Genomic DNA, 27,908 nt, shown 5'->3' with positions numbered 1-27,908 from the left:
ATTTGTGTGTCCTTGTTTGGCACAAAAGACCTAGACAATCTTTAATGACAAAGTTCTTTACCTCTGAGTTAGATAATACAAGTCTTCACCAGTTAAGGAGTTGCATATCTCTAGAGAATGTTTGCAAAGAAAACCATATTCTTTGGAATCTTGATAAAGCATCCTGTGCTTGGAACGCAGGTAAAACAGATCACCAATTCTGCTTTTTTTTCCCCAATAAACTATGTTTATTATGCCAATTCTAATTGCCATGCAATCTAATGGTTTTAAGGCTAATAATTTCCACATCACTGGACATCACAAACATGAAAGCATTTTATACTGTCATTATACATCAATGTTTGCAGTTGGTTATACATATATACAGAAATTATTCACACATCTTAACCTTGCTATTTTCTCCTTTCAAACCAACATAATTTTACTGTGAAAGCAGCTTTTTAATAAATGGTATAAGAAATACAGCAAGGCACACATTTTTTAAAAACTTTTTTTCTCATTACCACCTCAAGAAGCATAAAAACCCAAAATGTTATACTTAATTCAGTAGAATGTCAACAGTTTCTAATATACAACACTATGTAGTTGTTTCTTGAAGTGTTGCATAGATTAATTTTTTAAATTAAATAAATAAAATTCCATTTCTTTAAATTGCTTAATTTTTAGATGTATTGAATCAGGAGGACCAATGACTTCTTCTTGTTGCAACCCAACAAAATAGTCACTTTAAAAGCAAAATAGTTTCAATAAACTTATGCATTATACAGATAAATATTAAATTTGATACATAAAATAGAAGAGTACTGACAGGTACAATTCTGAAAAATGAACCAGACGGATCGTGAATTCTACAGAACTTTAAAGAACAGAACCAGTGGTAAGTAGTACAGGAGCATCCAATTTAGGAAGGGGAAGTCATCAGAGGTAGCTTGGGAGAGGAATCCATATGAAAGCAAATGGCCTTGCTACAAAACAAAATGATCACTGACATAGGACTAGCATATGCAGCCTGACCACAAAGCCAACATGGACAAACCACATTTGGGAAAAAAAATTATCTTGGGAGTCAGTTTAATGAAGGGCAGTGATACAATGGAATTGGAGGTCATCCCAGGGTTTACAGGATGAACCTGCACCTGAATTGCAGCCAAGTTTCTAAAAGGAAACAGAAAAGTAATAGTAGGTTACAGAAAATGAAGTTTATTTGCAAAACACAGGTCTTCCAGAACAGTGATAGATAGCCATTAAATGGTCACATGCCAGAGCCTTTAATGCAGAAGCATACAGTAGGCAAAAAATTACTTTTAACAGCCTGAGGTACAAGTTAGTGTAAAAAAATGAATTGATGTAGGGGAGTCATTGATTTTCATAAAGACTTTGCTTCTAAAGAAACAAGAGTATTCATCACATTGGACCTTCTCCCTGGACCTTGTCCTCATCTTTACCTGTGAACTTACCTTCAGCACACAGGAATGCACTAACCAATGAAAACATGGAAATTTTCAAAAGTCAAGCAACAAAAAGATCTATCCATCAACTATTTTAATATTTGTGCAAACATATATAGTGAAACTTCAATGGATAAGAGGAAAAGATTGTCACAGAAGTGGTCTGTGTATAGAATTGTCAGTATCATCACTGCATTTTTAAATTGTAAATAACTATTTAGACATTTCTAATACCAGCAATGAGTTAAATTTGCTTACCATAGAATTATCCAGCTCAGAGTTTAAACTATTCAAAGAGTATGGCCTTATGATGAGAATTATGAAGAAATAACTGTCAGAATACAGCTGAAAGATTAGTGCAAAGTACATCTCACAGGCATTTCCTAGGAGGCACTCCAGACATGCATTATGTGCCTTCCAAGTTAAGCAGGAATATCTGGATCTATCCAGTTACCATCTCCTTTGATCTTCGTTGCTGTAACTGACCACATCCCTCCCCATTTATACAAGAAATACTCTTACTTGAAAATAGAGAAAAGCTCACCGACTGTTTAGATATTAATGAAGAACTGATCTGAATAGAGTGGAGGATTGTATCAAAAGGTTTCTACAATTCTGGCATGAGTAAGAAAATTCTCACTGATGGATTATATCAAGTTTTTCAAAAATCATGTAATCCATTGATTTCAATACAAGATTCTCTGTTTACTTAGCTTTTTAAAGTCAGGTACTGTAAGGAGCTAAAAAGTCAGACTGCTTTAAACTCTATAAAGAAACTTTATATTATTCACTTTTCTATAAAAATCTCAAGGAAAAATAAAATCAGCAAAGATTTAAATTATTATTGTAGTTCCAGTCTCTAAAAGTAAATTATTATATACTATTATGTAAACTTGTTTTTTTCTCCTGTAGTAAATAAATAACTAACAGTCCTTTGCATTTATGTACCATCTTTTATCTGTGGATCTCAAAATACTTTCATGTAAATAAGCTATTATTAATAGGCCCCATCAATCACCATTCTTATTATTTTGTTGCTAAAAAAACCGAGACAAGGAAGGAAAAAGTCATACAAAATATATATTGCTGAGCAGGAAATAACAGTCAGGCACCAGTTGAGCACCAGTGCTGGGTTTCTCCTGGTGATAGTAAGTGGCAGAATATTCCATCTAATATTGCAGCACTGTCAAATAAAATTAAGTTAAAACTTAAATTTAAAATAAAGAAGTAAGGAAATAGCTTTTGGATTTACTTGTAAGAACTAACAGATTACACACAGAATTCTAAGGCATCCTCTAGAAAAGACTTTGGATAGAACACATAAATGTCCTGAATGTATTGATCTCTTTGCATATTGAATTTGTAACTAAGATTTCCCATCCCATTGGTGAGTCATGGTCACAGTGATAGCAGAAGATCACATGATCTCATGTACAGATGGACCTTTCAAGGTGACCCCTAACTGAGAAATAAAATCAGCACATCTTTATGAGCACCACTGGTGAAGAACTCCATGTTGGCTCATGTGAAACACAAGTCAGTGCTGTGGGAGATATTTTTGAGCCTGCCCATAGAATTGTTATAATTTTCCCACAGTGGTCTTTTTTTTTCTCTTGTAGCACATGGTTAAACAACAGGATTGCAACATTTGACAAAAATATTTATTCACTATTAGTTTTATTCTCCTGTACAGCCAAGGTAAATACTAAAACAGTACAAAATCGACCTACATTTGAAACCATGCCTTTTTCAGCACTGAATTCTCAGTATGCTTTTAAGGTACACATATAGTATAGATTTTTTCTAAGTGTTGCAGCTACACATGGAATTACACATTTAAATGAGCTTACAGCACAGGTGCTTCAGGAAAAATAATGGTGTTTGCCATTTATCTTTCAAATTAAATAATGTGTTTTTAAATAGTAACTTTTTTCATAATACACTTATGGGAACAACATTTATCTGTCACATTTTAAAAGATGTATTAGTAATAAATGTAAATTACCTTTGGAAAATCAGTAATTAGCCTCATCAAAAAATAAACAATCTGCCACCAAAAAGATAATCTTTAGCATAGTTAAGTATAATAACTGTTATTTGAATAAGTTAACAAATTAGGATAGATTGCTTCTGTAATTCATTCCCCATAGCATGAGAGATGAAGTTAAAGCATCAAGCTTGTGAATGGGGGAAGGGAGCTCAGACTTAAGTGAAATCAAACCTACCAGCTCATATTTTCATTTTTGGTGTGTCAGAGATAAACTATATGTATTCGAGAACTTTACTACTGGGAATAATACAGTACATAGTTTCCATGGAAGTAATACTATATGTACAAGTTAAGAACCAGTGTATCTTCCTACACATAAAAAGTGGGAATGTAGTGTGAAGAGCTTTGTTCTTTTAAAATAATTTGTCAGCCCCTGGGCAAAAGTGGAAGCTATAACATAACCCTATTAAGTTGTTGTATCCAGATTCTGCATTATATTTTATTGCATTGGAGGGCATTTATTATTAAATATATACTCTACATCCAATCTTAGACCTTACACAAACTGCATATTTTCATTTCTAGTCTTGTGGAAAAAAAAATCTGGCTACCATGCATGTAACTATAAAGTTCTGAAGAGTGAGGTGAGTTTATGCAGTATTTTGAGATCCTCAGAGCAAAAGTACTAATAAATTGAAAAGACATGTCATAATCTTCATCAGTGAAAGAATGAGAACAAGGATAAAATCACACTCACTACAGCAAGTATTCTTCCTCAAAATAATATTATAAAAATGAATGAAGAAATAAGAAAACTAGTAAAACAATAACTTGGAAAGCTTGTTTACATCCGTTTCAGTTAACCATCTCAGACTTTTGTCATCATCTCAATTTCCAAACAGAGACTTCTATTTACACATAATCCATTTAATTTAATTCTAGAATACATAGAATCATCCGTGAGTTTTGTAATTCATAGCTGATTTCGATTGCTTCTCCACTTATTTGGATGTCTGCAAGTATTAACCTAATTGGCAATCAGCAGGTCATGATAGCTTATTGCAAAGCCATTCCAGAAATATCCTCTTTGTTATGATGGTTCCAAGATAATGCATTAGTCAAAGATGTGTTGAGATAGCAGCAAGCTGTAGACTATGGCTATCATAACCTAAAGTCTTTACTAGATATAGTATGTGGGAATACTGGGTAAATCACCAATAAATGGAAAGCCCAAAGCTTAGAAATATAACCAAAAAAAACCATCAAAAATGAGGACTTTAGATCTCTAAGGACAGCAAAAAAATCTATTTTGTATGACCCAGATGAGATTCTCTGCTATAGCTACATAGTTTGCCATAGGAGAGTACTAATGTTTTCCATGGGCAGTGATGAATAACAGCCTTTTCTCCTGGCAATATCATGGAATCATAACATAACTTAGGTCAGAAGGAAACTTGAACATCAACTGGCCCAACCTCCTGTTAAAAGGAAGGCTGTTTTCAAAGGTAGAAAAGATTTTTCAGGGCCATGTCTACTTGAATTTTGAAAATCTCCACAGGTGGAGATGCAAGAACTCCTCAAGGAAACCATTCCCATCCTTAGCCTTGTGTTTCATTGGAAATTCCCTTGCTACAGCTTCTGGCAAGCAGCAGCATTTGGAATTGGATTGGCATTTGGAGTTGCTGTTCTGGCTGTGGTCTGCTGGAGGAGTGTTTCCAAAGACTAATGGCACCCGAAAAAGCTGTGCTGGCTTTTGAGTCACCAAACTAGTGAGACAAAACAGCAGTGCTGCAAGCTAGGAACTGATCCAAAAGTTGCTTTGTAGATCCTCTTCTGTTATTAAACGTGCAGTTATTGTTTAACATTTACGAAATGAAATTCCAGATCTGAACCCCTTTCAAACATTGGTAGAGATCAGGACCACCTTTTTGCCTTAGGTTCCATCATCTTATTCATGTTTCAAAATGCTTACCACAGAATAGAACTGAAGGTTGCAGTACTGCTGGGTGACTATCAAATTCCATCTCCATTACCCTCACATTATATACTTTCATGGTATTGTAGAGATTTGTTGTTTTGGAAACCTCAACTTTTGGCCTAATGCTATGTTGTAATATTTTTGTTCTTAATAATGGCTTACTGAATTAAAATCATGGTAAACTGACATCAGGAGATGACTTATTATCTCTGTATTCTCCAATCTGCTTAGCCATTCTTCATGGTTTGTCTAGAAGTATTGTACAACTCCAACTCATTTGTCAAACAAACTAGTTCTTGTAAAACTGGAAGTTCAGCTTTATCAAGTGCTTTTGAATCCCTCCTAAGACCAGCTGACTGCAGAGAAAGGCATCAATGAGTAGAGATGGTTTCTGGTTCCCTCAGCTGAGGAGGGAAAGGAGGCTGATATATTATGTTTGAAGAATTCTAAGGTTCTGCAGGATAGCAGACTTGTTCCAGAAGGGAGCAGCTCCAGCCAGTGCAAAGCCAAAGGCAAAAAGCAATTAGTATTCACTGCATTTGTTGACTAGTGGCATGTAAACTGGGATTATAGTGTAATCAAAACAAATGATATGACACTATCGTGAAACAGTAGCCCTGGCTGACAATTCCTTTCATTGTACAAAAAAAAGTTTAAAAAAAAGTAAAAAAAAAAAAAAAAAAAAAGTGCAATTTGCAGAGTACATACCTGTTTTTAGAATAATCTATGTGCCTGGAGAGGGTTACATTCTATCTGTGCATATTTATATGTCTTTCCTTATGTAGTTTCAGGAGATTTTCTTCACAAGTAAGAGTTTTTCTGTTCTGATGCAAACTATCCTTTTTCTGTGAATGGCCAGGTTTTATCTGAAACTCTGTAGCTGAAGCCTCTTCAGAAGCAGCAACACTTCCTTTATTCTCTTCTGTTTCAGGTGATTTTCCTGCACTACTCTTTTTAGTGCCTACTTCTGGAGAATTCTTTTCCAAACTTTCATTTCGTCCATCTGAAAACAGCAAATCATCATCAGCATTTTTCAAATTACTTGATGCACTTTTTTTGTTAGTATTTGGAATATTTATATCATTGTCATCCCCACAAAAGAAAGATAAATCCCTACCTTCAGAAGAAGTTTTAACTTCTAATGACCCTGGAGACACTTCACCTAGTGACTCTGCAGATGTTTCAGAGCTAGGAAGAGGCTGCTGCTCAATTTGTGCTTCAGAAGAACCATTAGAAACAGACTGCTGTTCAACCCGTTCTTCCTCAGGACAGGCTTCAAAGAAGCATTCAATATCTTCTCTCTCATCTGTGAAGTCCAGTGGCACAGGAGTGCTGCTCTTCTCCTCTATGTATTTGATTACTTCTCCACAGTCACTATCATGAGAAGAAAGTGAAAGATAAGAATAGAAGTCCCCTTTTCTTAGCTGGATGGGTCTGTGAGAGTGTTCTAACACTTTTTCCTTGATCTGTGCTAATGAAGCTGGAGCAGATGACTCACATTCAGGTTGTGACTTACTTTTCAAAGCTGTTGATGCCATATCTATTATCTCCCTCACAAAATTGTGTACTGAGCCATCTTCCATGGTTTTTTTATCAAAATCAGCAGATTCACAGTTACAGCACAAATCAAGACCATTGCCTGATGACTTGCATTCTGCTTCACTGGATTTCAAGGCTGCACAGCAATCAGGAAATTTTTCAGTAATGTTTATTCTATGCTGTTGACCATTAGGTAAGGATAGCTTTAAAGCTGTATCTTGTATGCCTACAGAATTAATTTCTGATGAAGATTCAAGGCAAGGCTTTTTTGCAGGAGAGGAAGCAACAGAGTGATGATCAGACTGAAGATGATTTTGACATTCTCTTGGAGAGTTCCTGGATCCAGCTGAGGACAGAACAGTCTCCTTGCCATCCATATGTGAATCATCTGAACTGTCTGTAAATGCTTCACAGACACCACTCTCATTTTCAGCTTCTCTGACATCAAGTGATGCATGAGTTTTGGGGGTTGCTGCTACTCTAAGACTTTCCTTTTGACTGCCAAGAGTATTTTCTACATTGCCATTCTCCATATCATCCACAAGCTGATCCTTCACAACCTGAGAGATGTCTTTCACTGGGTGACTCTTTGTCCCTTTTTCACGATCACTTGGTATATTCTTACTATTGCCATTATTTTCTGATATTTTATGTACTGAACCGTTCAATAGTGTTTCAATGCTTAACGTATCTGTGGCTTTTGATATCTCATTACTAACTTCTTTACTGCGCTGAATTTCATCACTGAGGTTACTTTTTCTTTTCTCCCTTGTCAAGGAAAATTTTGGTCTAATCCAGGTTTGGAGCTCGTTTTTTATATAATCAAGTCCTGAAATTAAATTGCATTCTTCATAAATATCCTCATCAGTTGCTATACTGGAGTCGTCATCTTCATCTTTGATACCTAGCTCTTCCTCAGTTAAGGTAAGGGTGGAACTTGAAAGCAAATCACTGTCATCTTCATCATCAGTACAGGCAGAAGTGCAGGAGACGTTAACAATCATGCTGACATTGACATCGCTCTCATCAGCTACAGATCTATTAAGATGTTTTCTAAATGATGCATTTGATTCTGGTATTTTATTTCTGTGTAGTACAATGTCTTCAGAGCAGAGAGAAAGATCCTCGCTGCTACTGAGTTCAGTGAGAGAAGCTGCTGAATCTTCATTGATTGAAGATGCAATATCTAGTGACAGCTGTCCAGTAAAAGACATTTTTTGAGAGCTACTTTGGAGTGTTATATCAGAGATGCTGCGCTTTATTTTTTGATCTGATGGACTCTGAATATTCTCTAAGCGATTCAAAAGATCTAATGTCCTCTTACTGAGCTCTCCAACAGAATCACTGCTTGCACTTATGTCTCCAGAGCCGTGATGACTAAAAAGATCTTCATTGCTTTTGTAGGAAGTCAGCCAGCTCTCCAAAGAGGCACTTCGCTGAAGACCATCTCCACTTTTAAAAATACCTGAGCTGAACAAATCACCTACTACAGACAGAGATTCTAAAGAAGAACTATGAGATAAAGTTGAAACCTGTCTTGTATTCTCTGTAACAGGTAACTTTCTTACAGTTTCTGGAGATTTACAGGAATTGGGATCTGATTCTCCACAGATACTTGCTAGAGTATGATCACGAATAAAGCCGTCTGTGACGGGTTGTGACTCTCCTGACTTATGTTCAGATTTACCAGGTATTTTGTCAAAACAAAAGTCATGAAACAAACTACCCTCCGTAGGTGCTTTTTCAATCTGCGATTGTTTCATTATCACTGGTAATTTGAATTTGGAGCCTTGAAGATATGAGTAATCATAAAATGTAAACACATCATGTTTTCCTTGCAATTCTTCTAGACAACCAGGGTTAGACATAGTAATGCTGTCCAAATTCTCATCATTTTCACTTCCACAACATGCAGAAGGAGCCAATTGGAAATCATCTGAAAGACTAGTATGATCTTCTTCATCTTGCTTTGATTTTGGTTTTATTACATTATCCACTTGGCTTTCCACATACCCAATTTCAGGATTACTCTGACTGCTTTCAATATCATTTAGCAAAAAAATTTCTGAATTATTTGTAGTTTCTGTATCACATTCACTCACTATCCCACTCTCACTCTCAGAATGCCTGCTTATGGTTCCACTCTGATACATGCAGTTATATGATTTTGCCAATGTGGTACCTCCTATTAGATCTGGCAGGGATTTGGTAGATGAAAATGATGAGTCTTTACTGAGACTTTTGTTTAAAATGTTAGACTGCATTACACTGGAGAGTCTGGATGTTTTTTTCAAAAAAGGCATATGTTTTTTTTCTGATAATTCAATATTATGAAGACTATAGACCTGATAGATGTGAGGATTTGGAGGGGAAGTAATGTTGGGACAATAAAGAGGAATTCCATGATTACTGATACTTTCATCTTCATTCACATCATTATCACCACATTCTTCTGAAGCAGGTTTCTGGTTTAGATCATCCTTGTTGAGCTCCTGATCAGGATCACTTAAGTCTTCGTGAATACTGATGAGCTTATTACTTATGTCAGTTTCATCCCATTCCAGTGCATCTTCACTTGGACCATTTAGATCCATCAAACTGGGATCAATAACATTTAGAGGCTCCTGTAAAAGAAAAAGTCAAAGATTAAAAATATTTACAGCTGTACTTTAAATGTTCTTCCACTAAAATCATGTAAGTTAATGGAAGTAAAGTGCATTTTTGGAACAATGATCACTAATAGGCTTTTAATTTTGTTACGTCTTGTGTGCTATTAAAATGATCAATTAAAATGAAACCTATTACATTTTGAAAGATTTCTTAGACTTCTTACTTTTTTTCTTCTTATTTACTGTCAAAATACAGAAATTTAAATTTAATAAAATTAAATGTGATTAGTTTCTTTATATACAATAAGTTTTAACTTAGAATCACACAGGAGTGTGTTAGTAAAAAACATGCCATTATGTTGGATATGAAAATCTTTCTTAGCCTGCTTAAGTTTAATATAGTTAAGATATAAAGGATTTATAAAAGGATTTTTGAAAGGTTTATAACAAACTTCTGTGTAGTCAGCCTTAAAACAACAGATCACAAGTCTTGATGAATTTTCGTTAGAATTTGTATTTATTCTTTACAGGATAATAAAGGCAATACAAATGACCAGTAAGACCAATGAATGTGTGTTCAGCTGAAAGATCAAGTACTGCACGAGTTTCAAATAATGTCTGCCCTGGTAACTTTCTCTGGAAAAGGACTGATAAATACATGAGAGAAACTTAATTTTCTTTTTTAAAGATTTGTAACTTTCCAATAATGTTTGTTATTATGACTCAAAGCATATGATAAAAAGAACCGCTCCGTCTAGAAACGTGTGAAAGAGAAAGAGCACCTTGACAACTTTTCTCACTCAGATGTGATTTGTCAAGTGGCCAATAATACCAAACCACTTTAAGCCCTCAAAAATAAGACTAAAATGGTCCCTGATTTGGGGGCTGAGCACAAATTAATTTCTCTTTATTTTTCTGTTTCCTGAGAGACCTCCATATAAGGCTTTGCTTTTATGAGGAGTCTTGTAATAGAATTGTTGACTAATGTAGAATTGTTTAGTTTAAATCATCTGAGCAGCTGAACAGTGATCACTGTATCCAGAAACACAAACGCTTCTTCCAAGAAACTTTTCAACTCTGATCTCTTGCTTTCTCTAATTTTCTTTGAGCAGGTGATGTTTTTCAAATACAGCATTAACATAATGCCAAACAGCAAGAGCAAATCCCAGTAAATATAAAGCAGATAAAATGAAGCTGTAGTTCAATGAAGTGTAGTTATGAACAACTTAGTTACTGACTTAGATTCATCAAGATCCGGCCAAGGTTAATTGTGCAGGGAAAGGCACATACTTCTGACTTCGATTCTCAGCTGGAAACTCTCTTTGAAGTAGGAACTAAAGCTTCATGGCCCTTTTGTGAGCACAATAGTTAGGACACTAACTTTTGGGCTGGGACACTTTACCAGACTGGGCATAAGAGATATGAATCAAGCTATTCTCTCAGGAGAAGCCCTACCTACATTCTGTTCTTTTTGCATGAAATAAATATTAATTTGGTCATAGATAGATGAAGAGAATTTTGTCTTGCAGTGCTGTGTTTGGCTTGTTTGATGAGCAAGAGACACAAACAGTGCCAAATATCTGCTTCAGTGCTTAGAGTGCTTATTTAATTATGGATATAGGTGGCATCATTTCTCTGCAAGGCACAAGTCTATATCATCCCAGTGTGTCCAGTAAACAAAAGGCTAAAACAATCAAAGAAAATCAGGAAGAATTATTTCCTCCAAACTGGGCAGCTATCCACCATTTAAGGGGGTGATGTGATTATTAACTTATTTGATAAATCAAGACTCTCTCCATCTAAGATAAATCTGTGTCCAATGCTTTACTGATTTAGCTGTAAAGTTGACTCCTGAGTACTGCAGCTGTGTTAAGATATCACACATAATAATGGGCAGAACTGCAGGTGTGAAAGAATTTTTTCATTCTTGGCTGGTTAGGAGTCCTTCAGAATTTTGTGAATCTGTCATGACTAATGTTGAAGCTTTGAGTCTGTTTGTGGATCTACCTGCCCCAAAGCTTTTATAGAGTACTTTTGCTAGACTTCTTTTTTCCCCCCATGAGACATTGGCTATAGTTAAATTCCTGGAAAAACACCCATTTGCTAGACAGCTATGGCTATCAGAGCAGTTCTGTACATTGTGAAGTCTTTATTTGGAAGAAATCAAGAAATTGTGAAGAAATCTTTATTTGGATTTGCCATTTTGTCATGCTTTAATAAAAGCTCCTGGTTTGTACTTAGTTGGACTCAGTTTCCCACCTGTAGCTGACCCTTCACTAAAATTTAAGTAAAATGCAAGAGATTATAATTATTTGGAAACCTGTTAGATTGGAAAAGAAATCAGATTCAATGGCTCGTTTTCTCTGTGTCATGTTTTACGACTCTGTCGTACTCAGCATTAGGAAGACATTGCTACGGGAAGTTTCCTAAACTGCTTGATTTCACTGTTTTCAACTTCTGCCAGCTGCAAGAAGAAATTCCTGAAGGCAGGAAATCAGCAGCAGGTTCCAAGGATTTTATGTTCCATAGAATCTGATTCTGTTTCTCAAAACAAAACATTTGGTCCTTATTGGTCAGGAAGATAACTTTCCCTCTGTAAATCAGCACTTGGCTGCCTTGTTTGTTCAGCAAGTCAGATGGACTAAAACAATAAAACATGTAGAGTTATGACCTCAGCCCATTCATCTTCACTGAGTGTTCCCCACTTCAAAGCCTATTTTTTTATTCTTAAAATGCACATGCTTTTCCAAGACCTGGCATATACTCAGAAGTTTTGCAGGCTTAGCTTGATGGCAGGGGATTTTTTTATTTTATCTTTTTTATTTTATTTTATTTTATTTTATTTTATTTTATTTTATTTTATTTTATTTTATTTTATTTTATTTTATTTTCCTTCTGATTGTTATTTATACTTGCAAAGACTCCTATGTAGATATGGTCATTTTACTAATATAGCTTTCTTTGTCCAAGGAACTGACTAAATTGAGGTAGTTTTTGGAAGAGCCACACCATAGCCTCCAGAATAAATCTCCAGAGTGAAGAATGGAAGGTGGTGTTACTCCAGCCTACATTTGCAGTGACAGCAGTAGCAAGGTAAAAACCCAGGAATTTTTAGGAACTATTTTTATCATATTAGATGTCTCTTCTTCAGGCTGCTCAGTGCAGAGGCAGGATGCTGGATGATTAGAGTTATCATGATACTAATAGATTATTAGGTCCTGCTAATAGAATGTTTAAGATTTGCCAACATTATCCTTTATTTGGTGTTAATACAGAGGAGGGCACAAATGATAAATGTCAGATAGTGCCAGAGATAAATTCTGTTTGCTAACTTTACAGGGAAAAATGGTGTTGTTTCCTCTTCTGTCTATGTTTTTTATTTGAAAGAATTGGATAGTATATTGTACAATTCATCTTTTACACAAAGTAGATAAAACTTCTACTGCAATTTCCACTCCGGAAAGCTTTATTTGTGTAAGAGCTGCACCATGTTTTTAATTTTGTTTCAGTTAATTAAGAACATGTCTTTCCAAGACAGTTTGTTCTTACAGATCCCAAAGGAAGTTCTACCTAGCCTGGATCAAGGTATCTGAGTGACTTGGTCTAGTGAAAGGAGTCCATGCCCATGGCAGGGGGATTGGAATTAGATGATCTTTGAGGTCCCTTCCAACCCAAACCATTTTCTGACTGTATGATTCTCTATGATCCCTTCTTGAAATACAAATACCCAGAAAAGAAGGGGTCTATCACAGACAGACATTCTGATCTCCACATGTAAGACAGACTATATTTCAAGAGAATCTTGGCACGTGATACAGAACTTCACATTTCAATGGAGTGAGCCCTGTATGCTGATTCTTAAGCCCTGGCTTTGCTGAAGTCTGTGGCAAAACATCACAAAGGTACCATACTCTCTGGGGAAAACGTTTTGGATACAGATTTGTGTAATTGGTGGCACTAAATTTCCTGGAATTCAGAAACTTGTTTTTTTATATGTGCAGGAATGTGTGAGTAAAAACATATATTCAATTTTTCTAAAAGTGGGTAGTTTTAAAGTAGATCTGAGTGGCCTCTATCATTATAAAGTCACTAAATACCACTACATTTAGAGAAGATCTCTAAGACCAGTAAGAGAAGGCAAATAGTTTTGACCAAGAAAGTAAAAAATAATCCCAAAGTAATAAGAATCAAAAGATGCACAATATTATGCATATTCCTAATTTTTACATTTTACATATCATCACTAGATAAACAACATGTAGGAAGCATTTACTGTTGCATGAAAAGTTTTAAGTATGATGAAGTGAATAGTCTATTAAATTATAGACTCAGAAGAGTGAAAGGTTAAATTAATTCTAATGTATTTGAAAGTGCAGCTTTAAGGATTTTAGCTATTCCCACTTTGAATTCAGAACTATTTTGCTCAGAAAAGAGTTCCCATTTCAGTGGGATAACTCTTGTGAGCACAATTAAGTGTGTGCTTAAATCCTCATAGAGTTGGTGTTTAATGGCTAACCAGTTAATCTGCAGAAAATGATAATGGAAAGAAATAAGGTTATTAAGCCAAATAAAGATATTTCCTCAGCCCCAATCCTCTTTAAGGAAAAGCGTCAAAATGCAATTTTTCATTTGTTTCTTTTACTAAAACAAGAATAGTTTCACTTCTTTCTGAAGCAAATTATATTAAACAATGATTCTCTGTTTTGGCTTCATTTGCATGTGTTACTCCAGTACAGATACTTTGTGTTGGTGAAACAGGCCTGTAATGTAACCCCTACGTACTATTATATTTTTTTAAAGGAATTAACATGAAAAAAAGAGCTTTTTACTCTTTTTTTTTATTATTATAAATACAAACTCTGTTCTTTCTGCCTCCCTGCAACATATCCTTCAGTTGCTGTGGCCAAATGATCCAAACTCAACTGCACTTACGGGCCAAGGGAAAAAGGATAGAAAACCATCCCCCACCTCCAGGAATGCATGCACATTCAAGGAAGACAAACATGATTTTGTCTTTTGTAAAACGCAAGCATGCCAAGTACTTCTGCTGAGGAAAATAATCATGTGTACAGGACCACTTCACCTCTTCGTCACTTAAACTCATTTTCTAAATGGTGTTCCCTATATCACAGTCATAAAAAGGACTATCCCCATTTCCCAACACTAATTTTTAATATGCATAACCACATGCATACGCATAATATTCCCTGTGCATAACACCAAAGTGACCTAGAGATTCTAATATATTCTCAGAATATATGGAAGCAGCATGCTTTATCACAGATCATGAAAGAAACATACATGAATTTACATATTTGTTATAATTGCAATTAAAAGCAGATACATATTTATCTCCTGAGAAATTAAGATCTAAATCTGTGGTAATCTCTTACTGCATTTTACAATTATTATTGCCCCAATCCTGCACATGCACAGCTCCTCCTCTCTTAGGGGTCATGTATGCTTACAGGTAGCACCAGGGTCCTACATGGGCGGGTGTATGCACAGATTGTGTACCACAGGAAGGACACTAACTTTGCCTCTGCTCTCTGCAGTCACAGATGTCACCTGCAAGGGTCTCAGTATGAGCTGGGAACAACAGAGGCTCAGGTCTATATGATGATGTTTGAAGTTCTCTGATAATGCTCAGAAATAACAGTCTAAAGGACTACTATTGTCCTATCAAGGTTTTAAAACAGGCAATTTTCTTTATCATAGCAACAGATTTGTGGGCACATCTTCTAAGCAACAGGTAAAATAACTGCAGTGACATTTTAAGAGGATGCTCAGCTGAAAACTATTAACTCCTTCTAGTTGGAGAAGTGTTTTAGAAGTCAGGGAATTTGTCCGTTCTCTAAGCATTCTTCTGCTATTTCTCTGTCACTTGATGCTAGGTGAAATCCTGGGGTCAGTTGTGCCTGCATATGAGTCCTATGAGGGTCTTCTAACTCCTTTGGTAAGCTGCCTGCTTATCAGAGGGACAAAAGGGTGAAAGGCTCCAGCCTCTCCATCCCACTCCACTCACGCATTGCACTGGAGTGTACAAGCCAGGCTGAAACAGAAGGTGAGCCTTGTCAGCAGAAGGCCTCCAGGAATTAACTTTGATCACAGATCAAGGCAAAAGCAGAGACTCAACAAGTTCAGTCCCTGCTCTGTGTACAAAGTATCATTGCTAATGACCTACCTATTATCTGTTTTCCATCCTCTACAGAAGCATTTGCCTCTTTTTTTTTTTTTTTGCCACCATATCCTTTCTAACATTTATGTTTCTTATTCGCTAAAGAATTCCTTTAAATGTTACTAGAAAGAAGAATATCTATAAAATTTTTAGATTGAATAATATGGTCATCCAAATAGGTTTACAATCCCAGACCTATATCCCAAGTTGTGTATTTGGGCTTTTTTTGTGATGAGAAAACTTGGCTACATGACATATTTTACCAACTGTTGTTTTTACTGCTTTGTAGCTTTCTTTTCATCTGTCAAGAGGTTACATGACAGGATTTTCTGCCCTTGAATGTCATTTCATATCTCACCTTTACTTCAGAGAAATATATGACTTTCTTTGTTCAAGAATCCATCAGAAGCCATTTATGAAACTCTTAGAAAAACATTCCTGGCTTTATCTAAACCCATATTGTTTCCATGCACACATAGTTCAGAGCAAATAGTTCAGAGCAAATCCTGGAACTACACCTCAGATACATGTCCACACATGTTGGTGGGAGTTCATCCATGCAAAGTCTCCAAATCTGACCCAAATGGCTTCCTTATAGTTAAGAATATAAAATATCCAGAAAAAAACGGGAATCTGTGGAACATCATATTAATGCCAAATCAATTGCATTCTGCATTTAGATGCTCATAAATAAATTTGTACCAGCAAAGCAAAGTGGCACAATAAAATCACTTGATACATTCTCTTTGTAATTGTTAAGAGATCTGCATACTGTTATTAATACTTTCATTTTAGTACTATTTGCATTGTAACTGGAACTCCTTTAACAGTGTAGTTTCAGTTAAACCAGAACAACTCAGTGGATGCTATGAATGGACTCAGTAGGATGCAATAGCCATCTCCAATCTATAGCAGGCACATCAGGACACCAAAATCACAGCTTTTTAAAGAGCTTTTTCACCAGAAATGACGGTTTGTGAAAAACTCTGAATAGTGAGAATCACCATAGAAACATAGATGATATAAGGTATGAAAGAGCAGGACTTAAGCCCTTGGGAGCTTGACCTTAGGAGAAACCTAGAAAGAAAGTTTTCTCATGAAGAGCTGGAATAGAGAGACTTCAATTTCTGAATAAAAATTCTTTCAGTATACAGGAAAGGGAGACTTTATCTATTATTTATGAATAACAGGACTGCATGAAAAATACTTGTCCTTATAATCAGTTTCTTCTTCTGAATCAGTTGAGAAACCACCAAATTCACGTTATCAATGAGAATGGACTCCTTGTCCCCCTTATTTAAATTTTCAATGCAATTTCTTTGCAATTTCAGTTCTGGCATTTCCTGAAGTGATTGATTCACCATCTGTAAATTTGAGATATTGACTTGAGGGGAGTCAATAAGCATGTATTGTTAAGTCAAAGGCTAGAAGAATACTGCATATTATAAGTACTTGCACAGTCTGCTCACCTATGGATTTCCAAGTGCTAAGCTAAACACCACAGTTGTCAGTAAGTGGCAGGGAGTTCTGGCAATGAATCAAAATTACAATGGTAAGCACTTTGAGGCTACAACAGCACAATTGCTCCTTGCCATTACACAGCCTATATCTAAGAAAAGCTGCTCTTCAAATGTTGCTATATAGAAGCACTGGCCTAATCTCCAAATATAAGCAGTCCCTAGGTAGGCAGAGCTCTTTCACTGAGATCATCTCATCTTTGAACTTCCAGATTATTTTCTTTTCTCCTTCTCTGGTAGGTGATGATGTTTATACCTCTCTCTCCATATATATAATAGATGTCAACACAGCTCTGGAGCTGGCTGGAAAAAAAGGATTGGAATTTCCAATCTAAGCTTGTACATTGAATAGGTTCTGTGCAGTGTCCCAAGTACCAGTATTATGTGCACAGTTTAGTTTGGTCACGTGCAAAATGATTTGATATAAGCATACTTTGTAGAAATTCACTTGGAATAAGGCAAAGTAGTGGACAACTATATCTCGCTATTGTGACTGGTTTATACGTGGCTGTCTTAGTTTGACAGAGTAAAAAATTACAATGGGGAGTAATGCACTGTTACAAAATCACTATACTGCCATTATTCAGCTTTCTTCTCTTACAGGTGAGTTTATTTTAAATGTTACACAGCTTAAACTTGGGCCCAAATCAAAATATAAGTTGAAGATGTCAGTGTATCCACAATGATTATTTTCAGTGCTGGTAAGGCACAAAAAGTCCAATGAAAACTAGGAGTTTACAAAGTAATAACTGGGGGGCACAAGGCTATTAGTATTAATGTTATCAGTAGAACTGTTTTTAATATGCAGTATAGAGCTCCAAGTCTTTCATACAGCTGCTCAGGTTTTTGCTGAAACTGTATGTTTGACATGTACTTTTTGTGTAGTGCTTAGAAATTTTGGAACAGTTTATTGTATTTTGTTTCACACTGAAACAGTATTCCTCCCCTTTTAAAAATCAAAATGGATTTTTAGACAAAAGTGTCTTTCTGAATTGTTCAGGAAACCAGTAAACCTCCTGAATGAGCTTTAACTCCATAAAGTTTAGGAACTCATTTATTATGTTTGTAGATCAGACACTGCATTTATTCACAAAGTGAATCTCTAAAACTTAGCTTTCATTAGAGCTGTGGGGAGGCCCAGTCTTTCTCCCTTCGCTGGAGAAGGTGAAGCTCAAGAAGATAATTACCCATGAAACAATGAGGAGGCTTGCTGGGTAAGCACTAGTGTGAAAACAGTTACTCCTCACAAAGGAAGGGAAATTAGCTGGCTGGATAAAAAAGGAAGTGTCAGACTGGAAGACTGAAAGGACTGCAAGTGTAAGTAGATAGCTATCGCATCATTAATGCAATTTTTAAACATTTAAACATCACTGATTTCTAAATTTAAATGCATTTAACCGCTATGTGTTAGGGGATATTAATATGCCATTTAAAAATAATTTTTCTTAAACTTTCCATTTTCACATGTCACCACTTCAGTCATCCTTCCCAGGCATGAAAAAAGGCACTGCCTCTTAGTATTGTATTGTTGTTTACAAAGCCAATGTAAATAGTGTCCTAAAAAGATTCTGTTTGCTCATTGTATTTTACAAACTCATTCTTTTACATTAATACAGGTCTTTTTTATGAACACAGTTTCTTTTGATTAAACTGTTTCACAGACTAAAGACTTATGATATAGCTTTCCTTTCAAGACTTCCTTCAGCTCGAACAGTATTCCCTGAAGCAGCCACATTTTTGGCACAAATTCAGTTGCATGCTATGCCAAAAGAAATAGAATAAACAAACACTGCTTAACGCAGCTGGCTAGGTAATTTACATATTACTGCACACACCAAACATGAAGACCTGGATGTGGATTAGAGATACAACGACACAAACATCTTGTATGTAAGGTGAAATGAAATTCAGATCATCATTGCTCATCATTTACATTTTATTATTTAATGTATATTATAGTACCTCAGACATAAATGTATGTGCATATTTAAATATTAAATAGATGTATTTATTATAATCTCTGTATGTTTTACAGAAAAACTATGCTGGAAATGTCTTAGAAAACTGTTAAGTAGGTACATTTTTGAAAGTTTTCTTCTGGTGAAAGCACACTACCTAAATGGCCACATTCCAGCTTTTATAAACAGCAAAAAACCCTCCAAACACAATGAAAACTCCCCCTAGGCATATTGTAAAACTTCTTCACTGTACATATAGCACAGGCAGGCCTCCAAATCTGCAAGTTCCTGTGCTTTCAAATAGCAGCAGTCATTTTGGGTGAGATCAACAGTCCATTCAGCTGAGTCCATCTCCTGCAGTGGTTAGTAGTGAATGTTTATGGAAAAGTTAGAAAACTCTCAAACACATAGCAGGGTATAGAAGCTGCCCTCCCAAATTTGAGAAGTTAGCCAGTGTGAACTTTCACAGTTGGAATTTAATAAGCATTAATTGATGTCTTCTCCATTAATTTGTCTGATTACTTACTGAAGTCATCTGTGTTTTTGCTATCCTCCACATCCCGTAGGAACAAATTTCATTTTTATTATGCACTCCAGAAAATAGTATTCCCTTTAGATTTTTTAAATCTCATGCCTGATAATTTTATTTGGTACATTTTCCGTTGTATATTAAAATAGCTTTTAATTGTATTCCTGCCTGATGCAGCTCCTAGAATATTGTATAATAGTGAACAATGAGATATTGACTAGGATATACTTCCTGAAGATCCTGCAAATATACTTTTATAGTGGCATGAGTTTTGTGGCTTTATCATCCAATATGGAAGGCCCTTGTAAGATGGAAAAACTGCAGTGCAGTCTGTCAGAATATAAGGTTTCTTCCTCTTTTTCTAAAAACTATTTTGTTTGAGAACTTTTGAAGAAAAGGGATCTGAAGATTAGCTTCAATTATATACTGCTCCTTGCAGAACTGGATTCATTAGACATGCAGAGCAACAAGTTATTAAATTAATTTTAAAATCACAAGTTTGTGACTTTAATATTTCTCTTAAATGTAATTTTTAAAACAATCCTAGCCTGAGTCATGAACTTCTGATTGGTGGATATTAGGCGCCTAAATAAAACACTGACTTCATCCTGTTATTTGAACACAATGCATTGCAATGAGAGTCAGTGTCTGCTGAGCACTATTAAATATCTGACCCCATACTTAACTACCTAAATAGGAAGTGAGTTCTTTTGAAGACCTCTGTCCTTAAAAATTTCAACCTAATCATTTTAGCTTTTAGTTTTAAATGAGGTATTTCTGTTGTTTAAATGATGTTTGACAGTTCTCTCAGCATCGGCATGCTTTGGAAACATATTTCCAATCTCTGAATATTACTTATTTTCCCCTCTAAAACTGATTATTCCTAAGAATTTTTCTGGTTTGGCTCGGGTTATGAGTTTGAACTTCCCATCATTTTACAAAGTCATGGCAAAACACGATATCTGCCAGGATGAGGGAAACAGTGAATAATATGGCAGATTGGTGAAATGCAGGGAATATTTCACTCTTGGATTGTTACCTTATATTTTAGTCGTGGCAGGAAGATTTGAAGTCTCTGAGGATGGAGTAGAGCCCTCTGCTGAAAGACTAGAATATATTTCTTTTTTTCTTTCTATTCACTTTAAAAAACTACCATTGCAGGTGACCACTCAGGAGATTCTCTCAAGAATATAACAAAACATTTATCTGAATTCTGACTAAAGCTGACTGGGTCTGCAATTTTTTTACTAAGATCTGCTCAACAAGAAGGGTTTTACTAGCTTTGGTAAAAAGACAGACTCTGTGCACTGCCATGATGACTGTCCTCATAACTATGGCTGGTCCTCAAGAAAATGATGAGAAACACAGAATTTCTTGAAAGAATGTGGGATGTATTACCTATGTTCAATTAAGTCCAAGAAAAATCTAGACTTGTTTCAGCATCTGTGTAACTACAACTTATATCCTACAGATAATTGCTCCATGTCACAAATCAGACATGCAATGCAACCCAGAAGCTCAAAAACATACACACCTCAAGATGAGGATGGGGCATCATATTACAAATTTTAAAATCTAATATCCATTTGCTTAAAAATTAAATCTTTTAAGGAAGCACCAAAGTGAGCAAATGTAAGCCATCAAGACAGAACTGTCATAGAGTATATGGAAGAGGTCCAATATCAAAACAAAAATTGTGATAGTAAAAAAATAAATAAATTTATAAAGGTTCAAACATAAGTCATTACATAATTTGCACGGGTAGATCATTTTGCTATAAATCATGTAATGTGTGTTCAGCACGTTACAACATGTAATGTGCCCCTCTCATCCAATTAAGTTAATAATCTCTTGGTACTTTGCTGTGCTAGACACTCCTGATGAACTTCTAAATTTTATGCAAGACTTTTAGCCAGGACTCACCTTACAAAATGATGGCTTGTGATGAAAGAAGAAACTTTTAGAAACTAAGTTTTGTTTAGTGAAGCTATCTAGCAAATTACTGAACAATGACAGATTCATTTTTTACCCCTGAAACAAGGGGGTTTGTGTGTGTTTTTTAAGCTTAGAACAAGTACCATTCTATGGGTTGAAAAAATATTGCATCAGTGAAGTAAATATAGAGAAGTGGAGACACCATGCCTAACATTATGAGAAACTGTTTTCTTTCCCAGAAAGCATGACAGAAACAGATAAATAGGGTAAAAGAAGAAAGATACCAAATCAGATGCAATATAGTATACTTTAACAATTTGATTTCCAAATGCATTATAAAGAAGAAAACCAGGACGTTGTTGGGAAAAATCCTGAACAGCCATTTAAGCAGGTTCTTTAACTCCTAAGAAACGAGCTTGTGGAAAGAAGTGCCTTTTTTTTTTCTTTTTCTTTTTTTTTTTCAAGTGAGCTGTCTCACCATTGCAGATTTTCCCAAGTCCTTACAACTCTAATTAAAATGTGGTAATTGGTTATGTTACCTCAATTACCATGATGCATGGACATTGATACAAAGCGACACCAATTGAATCCCTTGGGTGTTATACCCTAAGGCCATCCCATTTATTGTGGCCTTATTATTTTCAATTATGTGGCTGGATGTACAGCATACTTTCAAGCTAATACAGATGAGGGTTCTACTGGACTTTCAGTGTAAGGTACACATAAGATGACTCAGAGGAAGAAGAGAAATAATTTTTTTTCCGTAAGGTATAGTAGTGAACTTGCTGATCAGACAAATGAATATTTCAGACATTTTCAGCCAATGTGAGAATTAGGGCACCTTAACTCAAATTGCCTTAGCTCAACATCTCCATTTTAAATGCATGAGTAATACTGTCCCTTCAATAATTAGCCCTCTCTGTTGAATAAGAAAAGAAATTGTGTGCTCCATAAAACAGGTATGTTTTGCATTCAATGAATAAGCATTCTGGAGAAAAAGCAGCTTCTCCACTCACCAAAAAGGCAGGAATATTGAATTACAGCTAAAATAAAATCCATTAGGAACCACACTTTTTTTTCTCTCTCTCTCCATCCCAAAAAAGTGAATTTCCATAGTCACCTCATTGTAGCTTTCTATACAGAGACATACCTGATCTGGGCAAGACACACACAAATTGGAATCCTCTGTAGCAGCCAGAATAATCCGCTGAGGTTAAGTACATAATTTGCATTGGGTGTACCACTGGCTGAGCAAAAAATTTTATTAAAAAATTGCAGAAAACAACTCACATATTCGCACTTTGACTTAATTTATCGGTACAACTATGACTGAGTCTGTCCCAAACCTATTTTTTAACTTTTCAGTCTTTCAAGTAGACTATACCTTCTAAAGGAAAGTGCTTAGTGAGTTAAGGCTTCTCCAGCTGTTGAGCAGGAATTTTAGATGGCAATTTTGAGTTTAGTTAAATGAAGATCGTTGCTCTTGCTATTGCAATTGCCAGGCAGTCTCCTTGTTCCCTTAAGATAATTGCTAGCACGGTCTTGTTAGAGGAGCTATAAGGCATCTGTGTGATCCTGAAGTTAAAATTAAGGTGATATATAACATTATATCAGCAAAATATGGAATGATAAATCTGGATGAAAAGAATTCATGATTAAAAAACAAACGAAAACAAACAAACAAAGCCCAACAAAAACACCAAAACAAACAGATGGGGGAGATAAAAACCCTTTTTGCTAAAACAAATTAGGACTGCTTCCAGTTTTCTGAGGTTTTTTCATTTTATGAATACCTCTATCTATATAGCTAGATTAACCTACCGAATCTAATCTTTTTGGAGTGATTCCTATTGATAATTTCACATTCTAGATGAAACTTTTTGTTTATGAGAAGGACAGCACCCGACTGTAAGAGCATGAAGTACGTGTTATTAACATGTTGTTTGTAAACTTATGGTGCCCACTATTGCAAAAGGTGAGCAAAATAAAAAACTGCTGAAGACCATAAATTAAGACAATTCAAAAGAAACATGGAAGTTTTCTGTGGCTAATTCCAGTGTACCTTTGTAATGTTTTAAGTGGCCCAGATTAGTGACTGAATGTAAAAAGGGGCAGAAAGAGGACAAAGGAAGATACCAGTACACAATCAGAAAACAGTAGAAGATGAAAGTGACTCTTGCACTGAGGCTATACAATCATCTGGGGTATCTTATTTACTGTCAGCAAGTCAGATGCCATGAATGAGTCAGATGCCATCAGGCTATAAAAACATCACATTTGTTTTCATAAATTACAGTATTTTGTGGGCAACCACAAAGACAGACTTGTTACCAAGGGATACAGTTTGTGTGCCAAGACTGGCACACCATCAAATACAGAGAGATACGGTAGCAGAAGAAATGGTTCTGGTATCTACCCAAGAAATGACTGCACAGGAACTGAGTGAAAAGGAAGGTTAGAACATGCCAACTCAGGCAAGGAAAGTCGAAGAAAAATGAATCCTGCAGTGGCTGGAGCATATTTAAATGTTAAGAATATGGATAGTTTTATCAGCAAGAGAAATTTGTAGATACTGACACACTTAAAAGAAGTATTATTATAAAGCAGCTTAAGATGAGAGGTTCCAAAACAAAACAGCCCACAGTGAAAATTAGATGGGCATGATGATATCTCTAAATGGCTCCTATTTTTCAGCAGAAAGAATTATATACCCCTCAGCCAGTGAAAGTCAGCTCAGCCCAGCAAATAACTCCAGACTAACTCAGGCAAAGTGGGAACAAAGCAGTGGGTTCCTTGTGAAGTTCCAAGCCTCTAGATATCAAGCAAGATTCTGTATTCATATCCTCACCATGCCTCAACTCCTGATCAATTGCAATCCCAAACAGAAACACAAGACTTCGCTCCTGCTGCAAGAGCAGCACCAAGCTCTAATTAACTCACAACTGTTTATTTAGCTGCCATACAGTAACTGCCCACACACAAAAAAGGAGGATAATATACATTCACTACAGTAACTTGGACCTCTGTCAGCACTCTCTAAAATATCTCACAAATGCATCTTCTTTCTGTTCCAAGTCAAAAAGGAGATATACATTTACTAAAAAAAAAACCAAACTGGTGATTTGTGGTACTTTACCTTTAAGATAACACTGTTGGAATCCAGTTCACTCCCTCTTGGGCTGCTACAGACCCAACAATACTCAGCTTCTAACAAAAAAATAATCAGGATTCTGAAGGATGTTTTTTGGTTTGATTGTTGCCTAAATACTGCACATACTTATTTCTGAAGCTCCAAAGTTCAACTGTTCTTCCTACTGCTGGTCAGATCATTAAACATTTTCTGTAGCACTAACCAAATTTATTAGAGCTATTGCTGCAACACATTAGTAATATGACTAAAAATATTCCTAAGATGGAACTATCACAAAAACATAACCAGCATTTCTCATGAGAATTAAAAATCTCTGTTACTATATTTTCTTTCTTTATCAATCTTTTCTATTCCTCAGACTCATATTTATCTTCTCACCCATTCACTTGCCCAGCCTATTTCATTGATAAATTCTTTTATTTCTGTTCTCATTTCTTGATTCCCAGACTCCTTACCATCAAAATTCTCTGCAACTGTTGAGATGGCATTTGTCTTCTTTTATTTCTTGACCTTCCTCTCAATTCAATCATAATATATTGTTTAAAACTCCTACCTACAATTTCCATAAACCGTCTTTCTGGATCCTCACTAATTCTGTTTTTTCCTTTAATTCCACTGAAATTTCTGTAACATTTTCTCACAGTCTCAATTATCTTCACCTTTTATGTTGCCAGTTGACTAATCCCATGCTTATAAAACCAATGCTGACACTACATCTGCTTTTCAGAGATGAATTCTTTCCATGCTGCCTCATACAGAGCTGCTTTTGACTTGTCCTAACAGTCTGTTCAAACCTCTTCTTTCATCGAGTCCCATTTCTATGTCAATACCTAAAGCAAAAGAGCCAATAAACCAAACTGGCAGAGGAGCACTTCTGTGTTTTAAATTTTGAAAAAGGCAGGCAAACAACATTATTATTACCTTCAACAGTTCACTCATCCACAGTATCCTTCTCACTAACTCACGATTTCTTGGGCTGTTTAGACTAATAGCATTTTCACTCAGGAACCACTAGTGTTTCTAAACAATGCCTTCTGTATCTTCATACTGTAGGACCCTAACTGAATCAGAGAATTAATTATAGCTTCTGTTATTTTTGTAAAGGAACTTAAAAAAAAAATTCAAAAGTAGTATTTCACTGTTAGTCAGATAATTGCTAAGGATTGTCAAGATATTTTTCCTTTGATATAAACCTAAAAAATTATATCACTTGTTCCCAGATCTCATCAAGACTCTTCAGTATATGAACAACATAGGATAATCATTGCTGTCAATGTAGCTGCAGCATACAGAGTTCAACAGTGTGATAGTTGCACAAAACATGCTGAGCCAATTCATCCGTTACAGTCAATGGTGTTACAGTAGGGATTATTTTATTCCCCCTGCTTTGTAATATAGTTTTATGCTGTAGAAAACCAATGTAATTCATGGCACTTAATGGATAGTTTAAGCAGAGTGCTATTTTGCCTCTTAGGAATCATTTCCCTGAGATAAAAGCAAATTATTACATTTTACTTATATTCAAATAACAGAGGATTGTATATTAATCATATACCCATGGCATTCTATGTGAAAGACACATCTACTGCTGGGATGCTAATTAAAACCAGTCTTAGTTACACAGGAAATTATTTTTCAAAAATATACTTACAATCAGTAAAATATGTCTCTGGGCCCAGTTCTGTTAGGTATTGAGCAACTTAGCACCAAGAGAAGATTGTATTTTTACTGGGTGGGATCAGATATGATGGGATTAAATATCCAGCAAATACAGTATGTATATGTGAGTTTATATTACTGAACAATGATGTCCATAGAATGCTGTGTGAAAAACTGAAGATTCACTTATAGACAGTAAAGACTAGGAATGGCATCTCAGTCAGAAGAAAACAGAGATGGATATGTTTTCCTTGTGCTGAAAAAAGTGCTTCTTGTGAAGAAAGAAATCCCACAAGAACTTTTTAAAGCAAACATCACTCACCGAGTCTTTTTCTGATCGCTTCTGCAGCCTGGTTTGCCAGTGGACTGCTTGCATGACAATGGCTTCCCACCTTCTCTCAAGGTTTACGATTATCAGCTGCATGGACTGGTGATCTGCACTTAGGTTGCAGGTTTCCTGGTCATCCAGGAGGTGCTGGCATAGTCGCAGCACAGAGGCTACCCCACGGCGCCTCTGCTTGATCTCAGAGCACAGAGACTGAAGGACAGACAAACAGCAGATGTCAGCATGGAATACTTCGCAACTGGAAACATTAATTATTATCTGATATTTAGTGGTGCCTAATCTCTGTCTTGCAGTATTTTTTTTAGGTCTTCCATAAATTCACGTACTTCTGTCAAGGCTTAGTGTTTTATTTTCAGATAAATGCAGTCTTAACCTTAATAGCACAGACAGACTAACACTACGTTCTGTCTTCTTCAAACAAATGCCATACATAGCTAACTGTCTCAATAATGCTGAAAGTTTTATGGTGTAGACTCGTTTCTTCTTCCTTTCTTTTCATTCAACTGGGACACATCTGAAACGAGTTACCCTGACAGTAATCAGCTTCAGAAATTCTACAGAAAAATAAGAGGGAAAAATTGTAGTCATGCAATGAGAATACATATAGTTTTAGAAAAAACTATAGAAATTATGGGTCATATCCACCCTGTCACAGGAGAAACATTATAGAAGGAGAAAATAGAGTATAAAATCGTTTACAGATGTTTTTTGTTATCATAAAATATTTTCAGGGTAGTTCCGTATTCAAGTAAATGTAGGAAAACAGTGACAATTGTATCATCCCTGAAAAGGAGCAATTCACTGCATTTCTGGTTCCATATACTGAGTCCAGTGCTACTGAGAATGCGTCTGACGTAAATGGGATGACAGGAGTCAATTGCTAAGCCCAATATTGAAACTTGATGGGGACCAAGATATGTTCGTTCTCCACCAAAACCCTAAGAAACTGTACTGAGAATCTTGTTGAGCAACAGAACAAATAATGCATCCTGCATGCCAGAACTAGAGCGAGGTCTACCACCCAGAAGCAGTTAATGGCATAGGGTGCTTCCAAGCATGTTTTTTTACATG

The 27,908-nt window shown here is 35.8% G+C and overlaps 1 protein-coding gene across 4 annotated transcripts in view; it reads right to left on the bottom strand.

Annotated features, from left to right (window-relative positions):
* Positions 1–197: 197 nt before the first annotated feature.
* AKAP6 (A-kinase anchoring protein 6) overlaps positions 198–27,908 on the bottom strand; it is a 256,922-nt gene continuing 229,211 nt past the window's right edge. For 2 of the 4 annotated variants that reach the window (XM_088167271.1, XM_088167272.1), the window contains exons 12-15: positions 26,814–27,029; positions 6,534–9,579; positions 6,125–6,419; positions 198–1,155 (exon numbers count right to left, since the gene is read on the bottom strand). In XM_088167271.1, the coding sequence (XP_088023397.1) occupies positions 6,166–6,419; positions 6,534–9,579; positions 26,814–27,029 (3,516 nt within the window). In that variant the 3' untranslated portion in view covers positions 198–1,155; positions 6,125–6,165. Of the gene's footprint in view, positions 1,156–6,124; positions 9,580–26,813; positions 27,030–27,908 lie in introns of all 4 variants that reach the window. The other 2 variants (XM_088167270.1, XM_088167274.1) reach the window with 1 other exon arrangement.

The sequence above is a fragment of the Sturnus vulgaris genome, chromosome 6 (assembly GCF_052056855.1).
Source record: "Sturnus vulgaris isolate bStuVul1 chromosome 6, bStuVul1.hap1, whole genome shotgun sequence".
NCBI lineage: Eukaryota > Metazoa > Chordata > Aves > Passeriformes > Sturnidae > Sturnus > Sturnus vulgaris.
Note: the sequence above shows the minus strand (reverse complement) of the source record. Positions and strands in the feature narration are given on the sequence as shown.